Source organism: Tachysurus vachellii, chromosome 5, assembly GCF_030014155.1.
Source record: "Tachysurus vachellii isolate PV-2020 chromosome 5, HZAU_Pvac_v1, whole genome shotgun sequence".
Lineage (NCBI taxonomy): Eukaryota > Metazoa > Chordata > Actinopteri > Siluriformes > Bagridae > Tachysurus > Tachysurus vachellii.
This window is the reverse complement of record NC_083464.1, coordinates 23,794,062-23,807,083: the sequence shown is the minus strand read 5'-3', so window position 1 is coordinate 23,807,083 and position 13,022 is coordinate 23,794,062. Positions and strand designations below refer to the sequence as shown.

The following is a 13,022-nucleotide window of genomic DNA, read 5'->3' as shown; positions in this document are numbered from 1 at the left end:
AAAGAACAGAACATTATTGTGGGCCAGATTTAAATCCCCTAGATGTTATTAGTTACAATTTGTCTCAACACTATTCTGCTGTTAAAAGATATCATTTAAAATGTTTTTTTTTTTTTACGTTAGATTTAGCGCATATTAAAATAATTTACATTTCCGAGGCAGACACTATTAGCTGAGGGTTAAGAAGGTCAAACAGTGACTGGGAAAGCATATACTGTAGGTTTACAAGTCAAAGGATTGTGTAAAGGACTAAATAACATGAATGTTTGATGAAATGAACAGTAGGAACATATCGTTCCACTGCAGATTACCAGATCGTGCTTCTGTGGCCATTGCTATGTATTAATAATCTCAAGTACTAAATTCAGTTATTTCCAAATGCATATATTGTGTATTTTTTAAGTGATTAAAATAAACAATTTAAAACTAATAAAAGAATAGCCCCAATGTCCTAATACATTATGTTAGAATATATTGTGCAATCTGGGAATCTCCTAACTTCCTGTGACTTTGTGTACTTATTTTTCTGAAGGTATATCTACAATACTTCCATTCTGAGACAAAAGGAGAGCTAAAGATGCAGCTGGATGTCTGTATAAATCTGCTACTGACAATTACAGGTAAGCTTAATCGGTCCCATATATTATAATTAACAGATATACAGTAGGTGGTGTTTTCTTTTCTGTGAGGGTATTGAAATGTTCAGTAGTAAGAACTAGGTCAATTACATGAAAGGTTGCTTACTTTAATTTGTATGTACTAAAGTTTTTATTGTATAATTAAAGCATAATTGTACTTGTTTTCATATCATTATACATAATGTAGAGTATATAGTGAAAATATCTGTGTTTTATGCATCTGTGGCTGGACTGGTGTAATCTAAAAGCTACTGTGTATGATTGCTTATTTGTAGAATGTCAATAAGTTTATATATTCCTTTGGTGACTTTGCTTACAACAACGTGACGACTTTTAAATAACTTTTATAAGGTTTTGCCAAGTAAGCAGTAACCATGCCTTCATTTTAAACAATAAATTTCACTAATTTATCCGGTTATTTGGATTATTGTTGGTGTTTATGTAAGTATATCTTATTTCATCCTTAATTCAGGAAAAATACATTTTAAAAAAATTATTGTGTTTTATTTCAGGGCTTTTGCAAGTGGTTACTGCAGGTGAGTTATTCTGTTTTGTGTCTTCCATTTTTGCTGTATATTTACATACTTGTGTGTTTGTCTACCTACTTCTCTGTCTGCTTGTATGTCTCATGGCTATCGTTCTGTTCTATGGAATAAAATATGACATAATAAACATTTTTATATGAGACAGTTCATATTAAAAGGTGAGTGATAATGAATTATTGCCATGCAATGAAATAAACATTCACAAATCCCTTCTTGTGGCTGCAGAATTCCAACCCAAACATTCCTAAAATTGCATGAATAGCACTCATTACATTAAGGAGTAAGTATTAGGGCATATTAGTAAATATTAGTCACATGCCGACGGATGAACATGACATGATTTTGGACATGACACATGCCATTTGATGTCTATCAGAGCAAAGGGTTATGGGAAATTATTTTAACATCTTTACAGCATTACAACATAAAGTGTTCACACACACACACAAAAAAAACCTGTCCTTTTTTCAAACTTTTAAAAAAGTGTTGGTTTTGTAATTCGTTGTGCAAAAGGAAATGTGTCTCCATGCCGAAAGTCTTTTCACAACTCACCAGGTACAGTGACTAAAAGAACAGAACATTATTGTGGGCCAGATTTAAATCCCCTAGATGTTATTAGTTACAATTTGTCTCAACACTAATCTTCTGTTAAAAGATATCATTTAAAATGTTGTTGTTGTTTTTTTTTTACGTTAGATTTAGCGCATATTAAAATAATTTGCATTTCCGAGGCAGACACTATTAGCTGAGGGTTAAGAAGGTCAAACAGTGACTGGGAAAGCATATACTGTAGGTTTACAAGTCAAAGGATTGTGTAAAGGACTAAATAACATGAATGTTTGATGAAATGAACAGTAGGAACATATCGTTCCACTGCAGATTACCAGATCATGCTTCTGTGGCCATTGCTATGTATTAATAATCTCAAGTACTAAATTCAGTTATTTCCAAATGCATATATTGTGTATTTTTAAGTGATTAAAATAACAATTTAAAAAATAATACAAGAATAGCCCCAATGTCCTAATACATTATGTTAGAATATATCAGAGATGGGGGACTCGAGTCATACGACTTGACTCGAGTCAGACTTAAGTCGCAAATTTGAGACTTGAGACTTGCTTGACAAATATTAAAAAAAGACTCGACTTGACTTTGACTTGACATTCAAGACTTGAGACTTACGTTAAATGACTCGAAATAACTTGTTTTTCTTTTGTTTTTGTTTTTAATCTGTTTTTGAACGCACGCAAGAGCGTAATCTAATCACGTGACGCAGCAGGCAAGCAGAGGGAGCGCGCGCACTAACTAATAAACCTTAACAGTCGTGACGAAACATGGAAGGCGCTACACCAAAAATAATTTCGGGTACCGGGATTTTGGGGATCCAGTCCCCTTATTCGGTTTAACCACTATTTGGATATTTGTGATGGACAGGACTCCCTGTAGTTTTGGGCTGTGAACAGACACACCCTCCCCTCTTTGTTCAAGGTAGCGGTAAGAGTTATGGCCATCCCTGCATCAAGTGCACCTGTTGAACGTGTATAGCTCACAATTGAGTGACAAAGTTCTATCAAATTAAATTTTTTGCAAGCGCACTGTAGTGTAAATGGTTGGTCACTGTTTATGTGAAAATGTCAGCTTTTTTGCAATAGCACTTATAATGAAAAGCGTATGGATCGTTTATGGGGATGCACACACACACACACACACACACACACACATATATATATATAAACCCTAAGTATAAATATAAAAATAAAAAACTTCAGAGTTGCAAGCAGCCATATTCTTGTCTCGCATGCACACGCACACACATTCAATTTAAAGGGATAGTTCACCGAAAAATTAAAATTCTTTCATCATTTTCTCACCCTCATGATGTTACAAACCTGTATAAATTTCTTTGTTCTGATGAACACGGAGGAAGATATTTTAAGGAGTGTTTGTAACCAAACCATTCATGAGTCCCATTCACTTCCATAGTATTCTTTTCTCCCACTATGGAAGTGAATGGGGCTCGTGAATGGTTTGGTTACAAACAGTCCTCAAAATATCTTCCTCCGTGTTCATCAATACAAAGTAATTTATACAGGTTTGTAACATCATGAGGGTGAGAAAATGATGACAGAATTTTAATTTTTAGGTGAACTATCCCTTTAATATTAATAAATTACACTCACTCCAATCATCTCTCTCTCTCTCTCTCTCTCTCTCTCTCTCTCTCTCTCTCTCTCTCTCCAATAGTTAATTCACTTCAAGGTTTGTGGGATGAAATAATTGACGTGATTGATTGTTGTTATTCTGTTGTTAAAAAGGAAGGATCTAATTTAAGGATGTGTTCATGTCCCATTAAAAGGGAATGCCTGAACAAAAAAATGCCATTTGGTTGCATAGAAACCATTGTACTTTTTTATATATACTTTTCCATGGTCTTTTGCCATGTTTGAGGCATATTGAAACTTTTCATGCTTTTATGTTGCCGTTATTTCAGTTACATTTACATCTTAGGTTTTGTTGTTTTGATTTTTATTCATTTTTAGATTTTTATTCTATTCACAACTCTTGCAACTCTTGCAACTTTTTTGTTGCAAATAAAACTCTTGTAGAGTTTTAAATACTGTAAATACCATAAATACTGTAGATTTAACTTTGTTTAATATATACATTTAGTTAAATCATCAAACATATGTATGACTTGCCAGTGACTTGCTTGACTCAAGCTACGACTTGACTTGAATTGCTTGACATAAAGCAGTGACTTGACTTGACTTGACTTGACTTGACTCTCACAAAAATTGACTCGGACTTGCTTGAGACTTGAAGGTTAAGACTTGAGACTTACTTGTGACTTGCACATGTGTGACTTACTCCCACCTCTGGAATATATTGTGCAATCTGGGAATCTACTGGCTTCCAGTGATTTTTGTGTACTTATTTTTCTGAAGATATATCTACAATACTTCCATTTTGAAACAAAAAGAAAGCTAAAGATGCAGCTGGATGTCTGTATAAATCTGCTACTGACAATTACAGGTAAGCTTAATCTGTCCCATATATTATAATTAACAGATATACAGTAGGTGGTGTTTTCTTTTCTGTGAGGGTATTGAAATGTTCAGTAGTAAAAACTAGGTCATTTACATGAAAGGTTGCTTACTTTAATTTGTATGTACTAAAGCATAATTTGTATGTTTTCATATCATTATACATAATGTAGAGTATATAATGAAAATATCTGTGTTTTATGCATCTGTGGCTGGACTGGTGTAATCTAAAAGCTACTGTATATGATTGCTTATTTGTAGAACGTCAATAAGTTTATATATTCCTTTGGTGACTTTGCTTACAACAACGTGACGACTTTTAAATAACTTTTATAAGGTTTTGCCAAGTAAGCAATAACCATGCCTTCATTTTAAACAATAAATTTCACTAATTTATCCAGTTATGTGGATTATTGTTGGTGTTTATGTAAGTATATCTTATTTCATCCTTAATTCAGGAAAAATACATTTTAAAAAAATTGTGTTTTATTTCAGGGCTTGTGCAAGTGGTTACTGCAGGTGAGTTAATCTGTTTTGTGTCTTCCATTTTTGCTGTATATTTACATACTTGTGTGTTTGTCTACCTACTTATCTGTCTGCTTGTATGTCTCATGGCTATCATTCTGTTTTATGGAATAAAATATGTCATAATAAACTGTATAAACATTTCTATATGAGACAATGATAAATTCACACACTTTTAGAATTAAAAGACCCTTTTCAGAAAGACACGAAGCTAGATCTGGGTGTATATTCTTTGTTTAATAGGTTCTGAGTTCCATGATATATTTTTCTTTTCCTAGCTAAACCACAGATGGTAAGGATCTCAGGTCCTGATGAGGTGGTAGCTGGAGTGAGTACCATCTATGAGTGTTCTGCATTCTGCAGTCGTACCTGCTATTATACCTGGAATGTGAAAGAACAGTCATTTCCTGGAAGCAAACTTACCCTGACTGAAAATGGTGTAGACAATTTCATTTCAATAACATGCACAGTGACAGATGAAGACAATAAGCACTTTGTCAGTGAGGTCAGATCAGTCACAGTGATAAGTAAGTTCATCCTGCTGTCCAGAGTAATCCAATTTCTCTGAATACTTTCATGAGCTTTAATTCAATTCAGTTAAATAACAGTTGACGAACAGTTTTTCATACGCAAGTGTCATCTTTGATTTAGTGATTGTCCTTTGAACTCTTACAGATCCCATTTCTGTGAAGCCATCAACTGATCAGTCAGTACTTCACCAGCAGCCTAAAGTGGGACGGTCATTTCGTTTAACATGTGATGGGGCCTCCCTACCAGTCACTATAACCTGGCTTAAAGATAGTGCACCTCTTACATTAGACTCCAGGATGAGCCTATCCCCAGACAATCTGACTCTGTCTTTTAGCATTTTGAAAGAGTCAGATAGTGGCCAATATCAGTGCAAGGTCCTTAATGGAAGTGCCAGTGTAATAAGCAAGGCATACTGGATTTATCGTAAGTCATTTATTGTATATGTCAAATATTTCCTTATTGTTCCAGTAAAGTCCTGTCATCTAAGATTCAGATAATCAGATCAACATACCTAACCTTTAGAAAAACATATGACCTGATGTTTCACATGACCTCCTTCTGCAGTTGGATATGTTATCATTACCCTGACTGGGACAAACCATGCAGAAGTAGGCATGCAAAGTGAGTACACCTGTGAGGCACAGTGTGGGATGGATTGCACAGTGCAGTGGGCTTTGCATGCAGGCTTTCCAAGAGGAAGATTTATTGCTGAGGGTCCCAGGATTCTCTGGACCCCTTCTGACATCGGACAAACGCAGGTCTTCACTTGCATCACTCTGAACCCGGGAGCAGGAAATATTGGACAGGTCTCCAAAACTGTAACTGTTGTAGGTGAGTAGTTTCCTGTAACAGGACGCTGGGGCCATCTAGTGGTTAAGAGGCAGTACATTATTTCCACACTTTACAGACTGAGTTACATTAGAACTGTTTTTTAAACTATTATTATTATATATATATATATATATATATATATATATATATATATATATATATATATATATATAAAATTAACAAATATAGTGAATATATAGCATGTAAAGTCATGTAATTAAGACACCCCATTGAAAGTCTGTGTTTTTTTTTTTTTTTTAATCATATCGGCATTTTATCTTTATTTTAACAATAATGGAAGATTCAAGTAATATAACTAAACAAATAAAACCAAAGAAAGGTATTTTTATAATTATCTGTAAAATTTTATTTAAAAAACAATCTAAATTGATGTGAGGAAAAAGTAATGACACCCCCACATTTATTTGTACTTAAATTGGATAAAATTAAATACAGGTGCATCACATCAAGTGCAAATTATTTGAACATTGTTACAGAATATTTTGAAGAAAGCTTGTCTTATTTAAATCTCAGACATTTAGATTACTCTTAATTGTTGAAGTGGGAGGTTTTACCATGGTGAGATCCAAATAGCTCTCTGAGGCCTTTAGAAAGAAGTTTGTTGATGCTTATGAGTCTGATAAAAGATATAAAAAGATGTCAAAAGAATTTCTAAACTTTTTTCCAGTTGATATCAGAAACTGGTAGATGGGGAAAGGGGGAAACACTAGCTATTAGGGCGTAGGGTGTGCTAACTTTTTCCTTAGTTGAAATACTCATTTTGTTGATTTCTTTTGTTTAATAAGTGAAAAGTGATTTTTTTTGTTGTTGTTGTTGTTTACAAGAAATAACCGCTTTCTTCTACAGGTAAAAAAACAGATCAGAAATGGACTTGTTGACATTTCCTAATAAAGAACTTAATATTTAATGGAGCGTCTTAATTGTTTCACATGACTGTATATATTTAAACCCCGTTATCAAGCACGCCACTTGGTATATGTTAGGTTCATTAAGTTTTAGATGGATTTTAGTATTGGCAAGCTTTTAATGTTGTGATTAGTAAACAGTATTTTGCTCTTTGCAGAGGCACGGCCACACCCCAAGCCCAGTAATGCTGTATCAACCAAATCCAGTGTAACTGTGGTGAGCAGTGCAACTCTGCTGATGCTGGTTTCTGCTTGTGTTTGAGGATCATCACAGAAGCAGAAGCTATACACACAGGCCAAGTTGCTTTTATTCTGGGTAGAGTAACTTGAGTTTGGTTCACCAAAGTCTTTACAACACATTTGATTGAACTTACTTTGTACTGACATGTACTGTATATTTAAACATAAAACAGGTAAGACTTATTTTCTGGTAAAGCCTAAATGTCTTTGTTTATTTTAGAGATGTTCATAGAATGTTCATATTACTAAACAACTAAGTGGCCTACACGTTCATAGAAACCTTCTTCCAGTTAGATCCCTAAAGAACAAAGGCAAGATGTTACAATGAAAAAACTCCTTGAGTCAACATGAGGAATTAACCTTGAGAAGATTCAAGCTTTTAAGAGACAACAACAATCATTAAATATTTATAAATCATTATTATTCTGAAACTGTACTGTATACTGTAAAGTCAAATGGTATTATATTAGTTAAAAGTATCTTGAAAGGAGTATATTGTGAATAGATTCCTAGGAAGAAAACAGGACAAACCCTATAATCACAACAACAGTGTTTATGTACAAGTCGGCATTATACAGGTGACATCATCATGACATTTGGGCACAAATTTGCTTGCACCCTGACCATCTTTTTGGTCACACACACAAAAAATTCTTTTTGGACTGACAAACTATATTTTTGGACTGATACTTCATGATACTTTAAAATAAGTCATTATTTACTGATTGAAAATAAAATTTTTTTAAAAAGAATTGTCAAACATAAGAGAAATTGCCACATCTAATGGAACAAACTCAATCAACATGGCTAAACATATGGTAGAAATCCTAGGAATGCATATGACTGATAGAACTAAATGTATTTTGGTGCATACATAAATTAACAATCCTGTACAGTTCAACAGGGGCTATGTTTTTAATCCAAATCTGACAACACTATGAGTTGAGTATGAGTATACTTGTGAGCCACAACCAAATATACAAACACATGTTCTGTTCCCCCTCCTCCTACCACACACTCTTGCACAAAGAAATAGTACAATCATGCAAAATGACGTTAAAAAAAAACACACCCTTTAAACAATAGGGTCATCAATCAGAGCAGTCTTCATCCTTAGCAGATAACACAGGAAAAGAAAACACACCCAGAGAGAAAACTTATTTACGCAGCTGACACTGAGAGGTTTCAGTAACAGGTTTCGATGTTCAAGTGCACTTGAAAGAACTGAGTCTTCCATCAATTAACCTTCATGATTGTTTGTAAATAATAAAAGTTTCAAAAATGTATACAATGTCTTAACATAGTCTTAACAGTAACAATCTAAATGCAAATAATGGTATATAAAAATTCTATCTATAAATAGTTGAAAAAATAAAGGTTACTGAACACATCATACAGTTTTTTTGTGTGTGTTTTTTTGCACAGAACAGGCAGTGACAATGTTTGCTCTGTATTGCATGATAGGATTGTCTCCCTCTGGGTGCCCTTTATTCACACATTCTCTTTGATCCTCTATCAGTGATATGCAGTTGTAACTCTGCTCACCCAATGTTAGGTTTGTCTCCTGTTATATGTGTGTGCTGCCTAGGAACAAATGCACACACGTATACTGGTAAATACCGGTTAATAATTGACAGCTTTACTGCTCTGAGGCTCCATTTTGGTTTCATTACTGTGTGCTCTCAACAGCGTCTCTAATAAAAATAAAATATATATGATGTTGTTACACAGGAATGCATTACATATAAAATAGTCCACATGTGCTAAGGGAATGGTAAATATGGTAGTTTTCCCTGAAGATAACATGTGCGACTATTTTGTTCTGTTGTTTTCTAGTTCTAGTGAGGATGGGTTTAATATCCACTAAACATTACAATGTCTTAATTGACATCATGTAAAAAAAATAAAATAAAAAAAAATATGTATACACACACACACACAAGAAAGAGCATGCCAAAAACATCAACAAATCAACAAACATCTGTGAATATTAAAAGTGGAAAATGAAAAATCATTAAGCTCTACAGTGAACTTTATAAATTCATATTCTTCTTCTTCTTCTTCTTCTTCTTCTTCTTCTTCTTCTTCTTCTTATTATTATTATTATTATTATTATTATTATTATTATTATTATTATTATTATAAATGAATAAATAATTCAAAATTTTAGAAAATGAGAAAACCCAAATTGAAAACAAACAAGGTTTAATCTGTCCATTCTTCCAGACATAGTGTATAGAGTGACTTCAGATATTTTGGAACAGTATCTGATTTTCTTTCATGACTAAGGTGTTTACCAATTACTACAATGGATCCTCCAACACATGATCAGTTTAGAAAACCCTCAGGGTGATGTGGATGTTTACAGTGTATTCTAAATAAGCAAAATATAATTTTTAATATCAGCTCCAAATAATATCTCCAAATTCTGTCTCTATGGAGATAAATAAGCATGGTCATAATTAAAACTTACTACTTTTATTGATTTAACTTATTATTACTATTAACATTACTATCAAATGCAAGACTACAAAGTAATCATTTGTGTACATTGTAAGTGATTGTTTTTTTGTGTTAATTAATTTTTATTGATTATTCAGTTGTTAACAAACAATCAACAGCAATGCGTTGGGGATCGGGTTGTGGTGGGGAGGCGTCAATTAACCAAACTAATCACTACATTAAATCTTCAACAAAATCTATAACTGTCCAGTTATTAATTGTTCAAGATGGGCCATGGATCTTAAATTTCTGAATAATATGTGCAACTGTAGGAACATCTAGCTGCTTGGAGATGGTCTTATAGCCTTTACCTTTATCATGCTTGACTATAATTTTCTTTCTAATCTCCTGAGACAACTCTTTCCTTCGCTTCCTCTGGTCCATGTTGAGTGTGGTACACACCATGTCACCAGACAACACAGTGACTACCTGGAGCCCTATACAATATATACTGTAGGCCCACTGACTGATTACAATTTAAGATTGTAGACACCTTTGATGCTATTTAGTGGACACACCTTGAATTAACATGTCCCTTTGGTCACATTATTTTCAGTCTTTTCTAGGGGTACCATCATTTTTGTCTAGGCCTTTTCCATGAGTTTATTTTTTTAAATAATTCTGTTGAAGCATGGTTGAAAAGCAATGTCTGACTTTCATTGGTTAACATTCATAGAATTTTGATTTATTATTACTTTTGTCAGATTAAAGTTTTTTCTGTGACCATTGTGAGTTTTTCTTTCATTGACCGAAGGGTACCAACAATTTTGTCCACGTGTGTAAATTATCATTCAGAGTATGAACATTTTTTTTTTTACCAGAAAGGAGAAACAAGGGCTTTAGAGCCTGTTAATAGGTCATTGTTGTGATTCAATAATGTTTGTATAGCGCTTTAACACTGGAGCATTTTTACAGAAATCTAGTTTCCTGATTTTAGTTCCCTGATTTTAATTTTACTTTTATAGTTTTATCTCTAATGAAAAGTCAGAGGCAACAGTGGTAAGGACAAACTCCCTAAGAAGACATGAGGAGGAATCCCTGAGAGGAAGCTGACAGAAAAGGGAAGCCATTCTCACCTTAGTCACACCAGATTATAAATATTTGTAATTATAAATCATTTCCATATAAATAATTATAATTAGTGCTATAATAAATAATTCCCTTCTATAAATATGGGCTGTATTGTGCAATTGTTCAACTGGCAAAGTGGAGTACATTTTATTAGGTTGTCTCTGCAATCTTATCTGAAGATTAGTAATATAGAAACTGCCAAGCCTTTCCACAGATTCCAATAAACACCTACGCTGTTAGAAAAGCAGGCTGAAAATTTTAGTCATTGCTTTCAGTGGGGAAATCTGTCTTTGTTCATATCTTGATAACCAACATACACACTGAACTTGGTGTAAAACATGTCAAATAAAGCACTCTGCAAATTTACAGAAGCTTAGACTGTACAGCACAACAATATAGACTTTAGAGATACTTTTGTTTGAAGTATTTGTCACCTGAAAATGACCCACATGAAAAGCCGAAATGGGGGCACGATGGCTTAGTGGTTAGCACGTTCGCCTCACACCTCCAGGGTTGGGGGTTCGATTCCCGCCTCCTCCTTGTGTGTGTGGAGTTTGCATGTTCTCCCTGTGCCTCGGGGGTTTCCTCCGGGTACTCCGGTTTCCTCCCCCGGTCCAAAGACATGCATGGTAGGTTGATTGGCATCTCTGGAAAATTGTCCGTAGTGTGTGATTGCATGAGTGAATGAGAATGTGTGTGTGCCCTGTGATGGGTTGGCACTCTGTCCAGGGTGTATCCTGCCTTGATGCCCGATGACGCCTGAGATAGGCACAGGCTCCCCGTGACCCGATGTAGTTCGGATAAGCGGTAGAAGAATGAATGAATGAATGAATGAATGAATGAATGAATGAATGAAAAGCCGAAACATCACTGAGATCAATGAGATTACTCTGGATCGTGCCACACAGATGCCGTATAGATGGCTGTCGATGTTATTCCTTAGTCCTGCATCAGGACTGAATTTCTAAGAACAATTTGCTCTCAAGTCTCCATTGGTGACTGGAATGGAGTTTCATTATATAAATCAGTTAATAACTTTAGTTTCATACAATAGAATTTAGTTAAGTGTGTAATGAATTCGGAAATAACTATGATGCTCATACTCATAAGTCAGCTTATAAAGTCATAGATTTCTGGTTAAAAAAATACAACTTAGTGTTCAGTTAGAGAAGGGAAATGGTTTATAATCACATTATATCATACCTTTTGAGTCTGGTTGCTTTCAAGATTTCTTTCTATCATCTCAGGAAGTTTTTCTTCACCAACATCACCTCTCGATTGTACACAAGGCATAAAATTTATCCATTTTAACTTTCTATTCATAATTTATATTTTTCTGTAAAGCTGCTTGCCAATGATAAACTTGCTATACGAATAAATCTGAAATAAATTGAAATCGGATAAAATTTACATTTTGGAAAATCATTCTGTCAGTTTTCAAATAAGTGCAAATAGTGTCAACATTGCATTAAATATATATACTAAGTATATATATATACAAGTATTTACACACAGTAAGAAGAAATGTAAGATATACTACCTTTGATTATTTTGGCATCCTCATAAATAAGTTAAATAGAATAAGCAGCTTATTATATTTTTGTATGTTTTTTCACTTTAAATAATCCTTAAAAATGAGCATTATAATGAAAATGAATAACACATTTACTAAATAACTGCTGGTTAAACAAATAATGATGATGTAATGTTTTCTTAAACAATATTTTTATAAATAAATTGTAAACAAATAAATAAAGCTGGAAGTTGAAGTTTGAGCCTAAAAAGCCATGCTGGTAAGTGTGTGCGGTGTTCTTTGATGGACTGGTGTCTAAGCCCGAGTGTATTTTTGTCTTACCTCAGTAGTTTAAACTTCAAACCCCTACTTAGACCTAGACTCAGTAGCTATTAAGGTTAGATATTAAATAGTCAGAACAAAAGCTGGCCAGAAACTATAGAGGCTACAAAACCAATGGCTCCTCTCATGCAAATAGACAATTGTCATATCATGTCAGTTCTGATATTTTTCTTATGAACATCATGAGAGGTTGTATTTATTTTATTACATTTTATGTGTGTGTGTGGGGGGTGTGTGTGTGTGTGTGTGTGTGTGTGTGTGTTCCTTTGTTATTATGCAAATATTTGCTGATGTCATATCTGCATATGGTG

The 13,022-nt window shown here is 33.9% G+C and overlaps 1 protein-coding gene across 2 annotated transcripts; it reads left to right on the top strand.

Moving 5' to 3' along the window:
• Positions 1 to 510: 510 nt before the first annotated feature.
• Positions 511 to 8,676, top strand: LOC132846116 (hemicentin-1-like). Of its 2 annotated transcripts, XM_060870658.1 has the most exons (8): positions 520 to 620; positions 1,151 to 1,174; positions 4,132 to 4,219; positions 4,726 to 4,749; positions 5,034 to 5,282; positions 5,431 to 5,709; positions 5,851 to 6,117; positions 7,202 to 8,676. In XM_060870658.1, the coding sequence occupies exons 3-8, from the start codon at positions 4,177 to 4,179 to the stop codon at positions 7,303 to 7,305; spliced, it is 966 nt and encodes a 321-aa protein (XP_060726641.1). In that variant the 5' UTR covers positions 520 to 620; positions 1,151 to 1,174; positions 4,132 to 4,176; the 3' UTR covers positions 7,306 to 8,676. The 2 variants fall into 2 exon arrangements, with proteins under 2 accessions (XP_060726642.1, XP_060726641.1); XM_060870659.1 differs by lacking the exon at positions 5,034 to 5,282 and having other exon boundaries at positions 511 to 620.
• The last annotated feature ends 4,346 nt before the right edge of the window (positions 8,677 to 13,022 follow it).

Bases quoted from the DNA above. Each gene is read 5' to 3' on its own strand.
- LOC132846116 (XM_060870658.1), top strand. From the start codon at position 4,177: ATGCAGCTGGATGTCTGTATAAATCTGCTACTGACAATTACAG. The intron at 5,283-5,430 runs GTAAGTTCATCC...GAACTCTTACAG, and splicing joins CAGATCAGTCACAGTGATAA to ATCCCATTTCTGTGAAGCCA. The intron at 6,118-7,201 runs GTGAGTAGTTTC...TGCTCTTTGCAG, and splicing joins CAAAACTGTAACTGTTGTAG to AGGCACGGCCACACCCCAAG.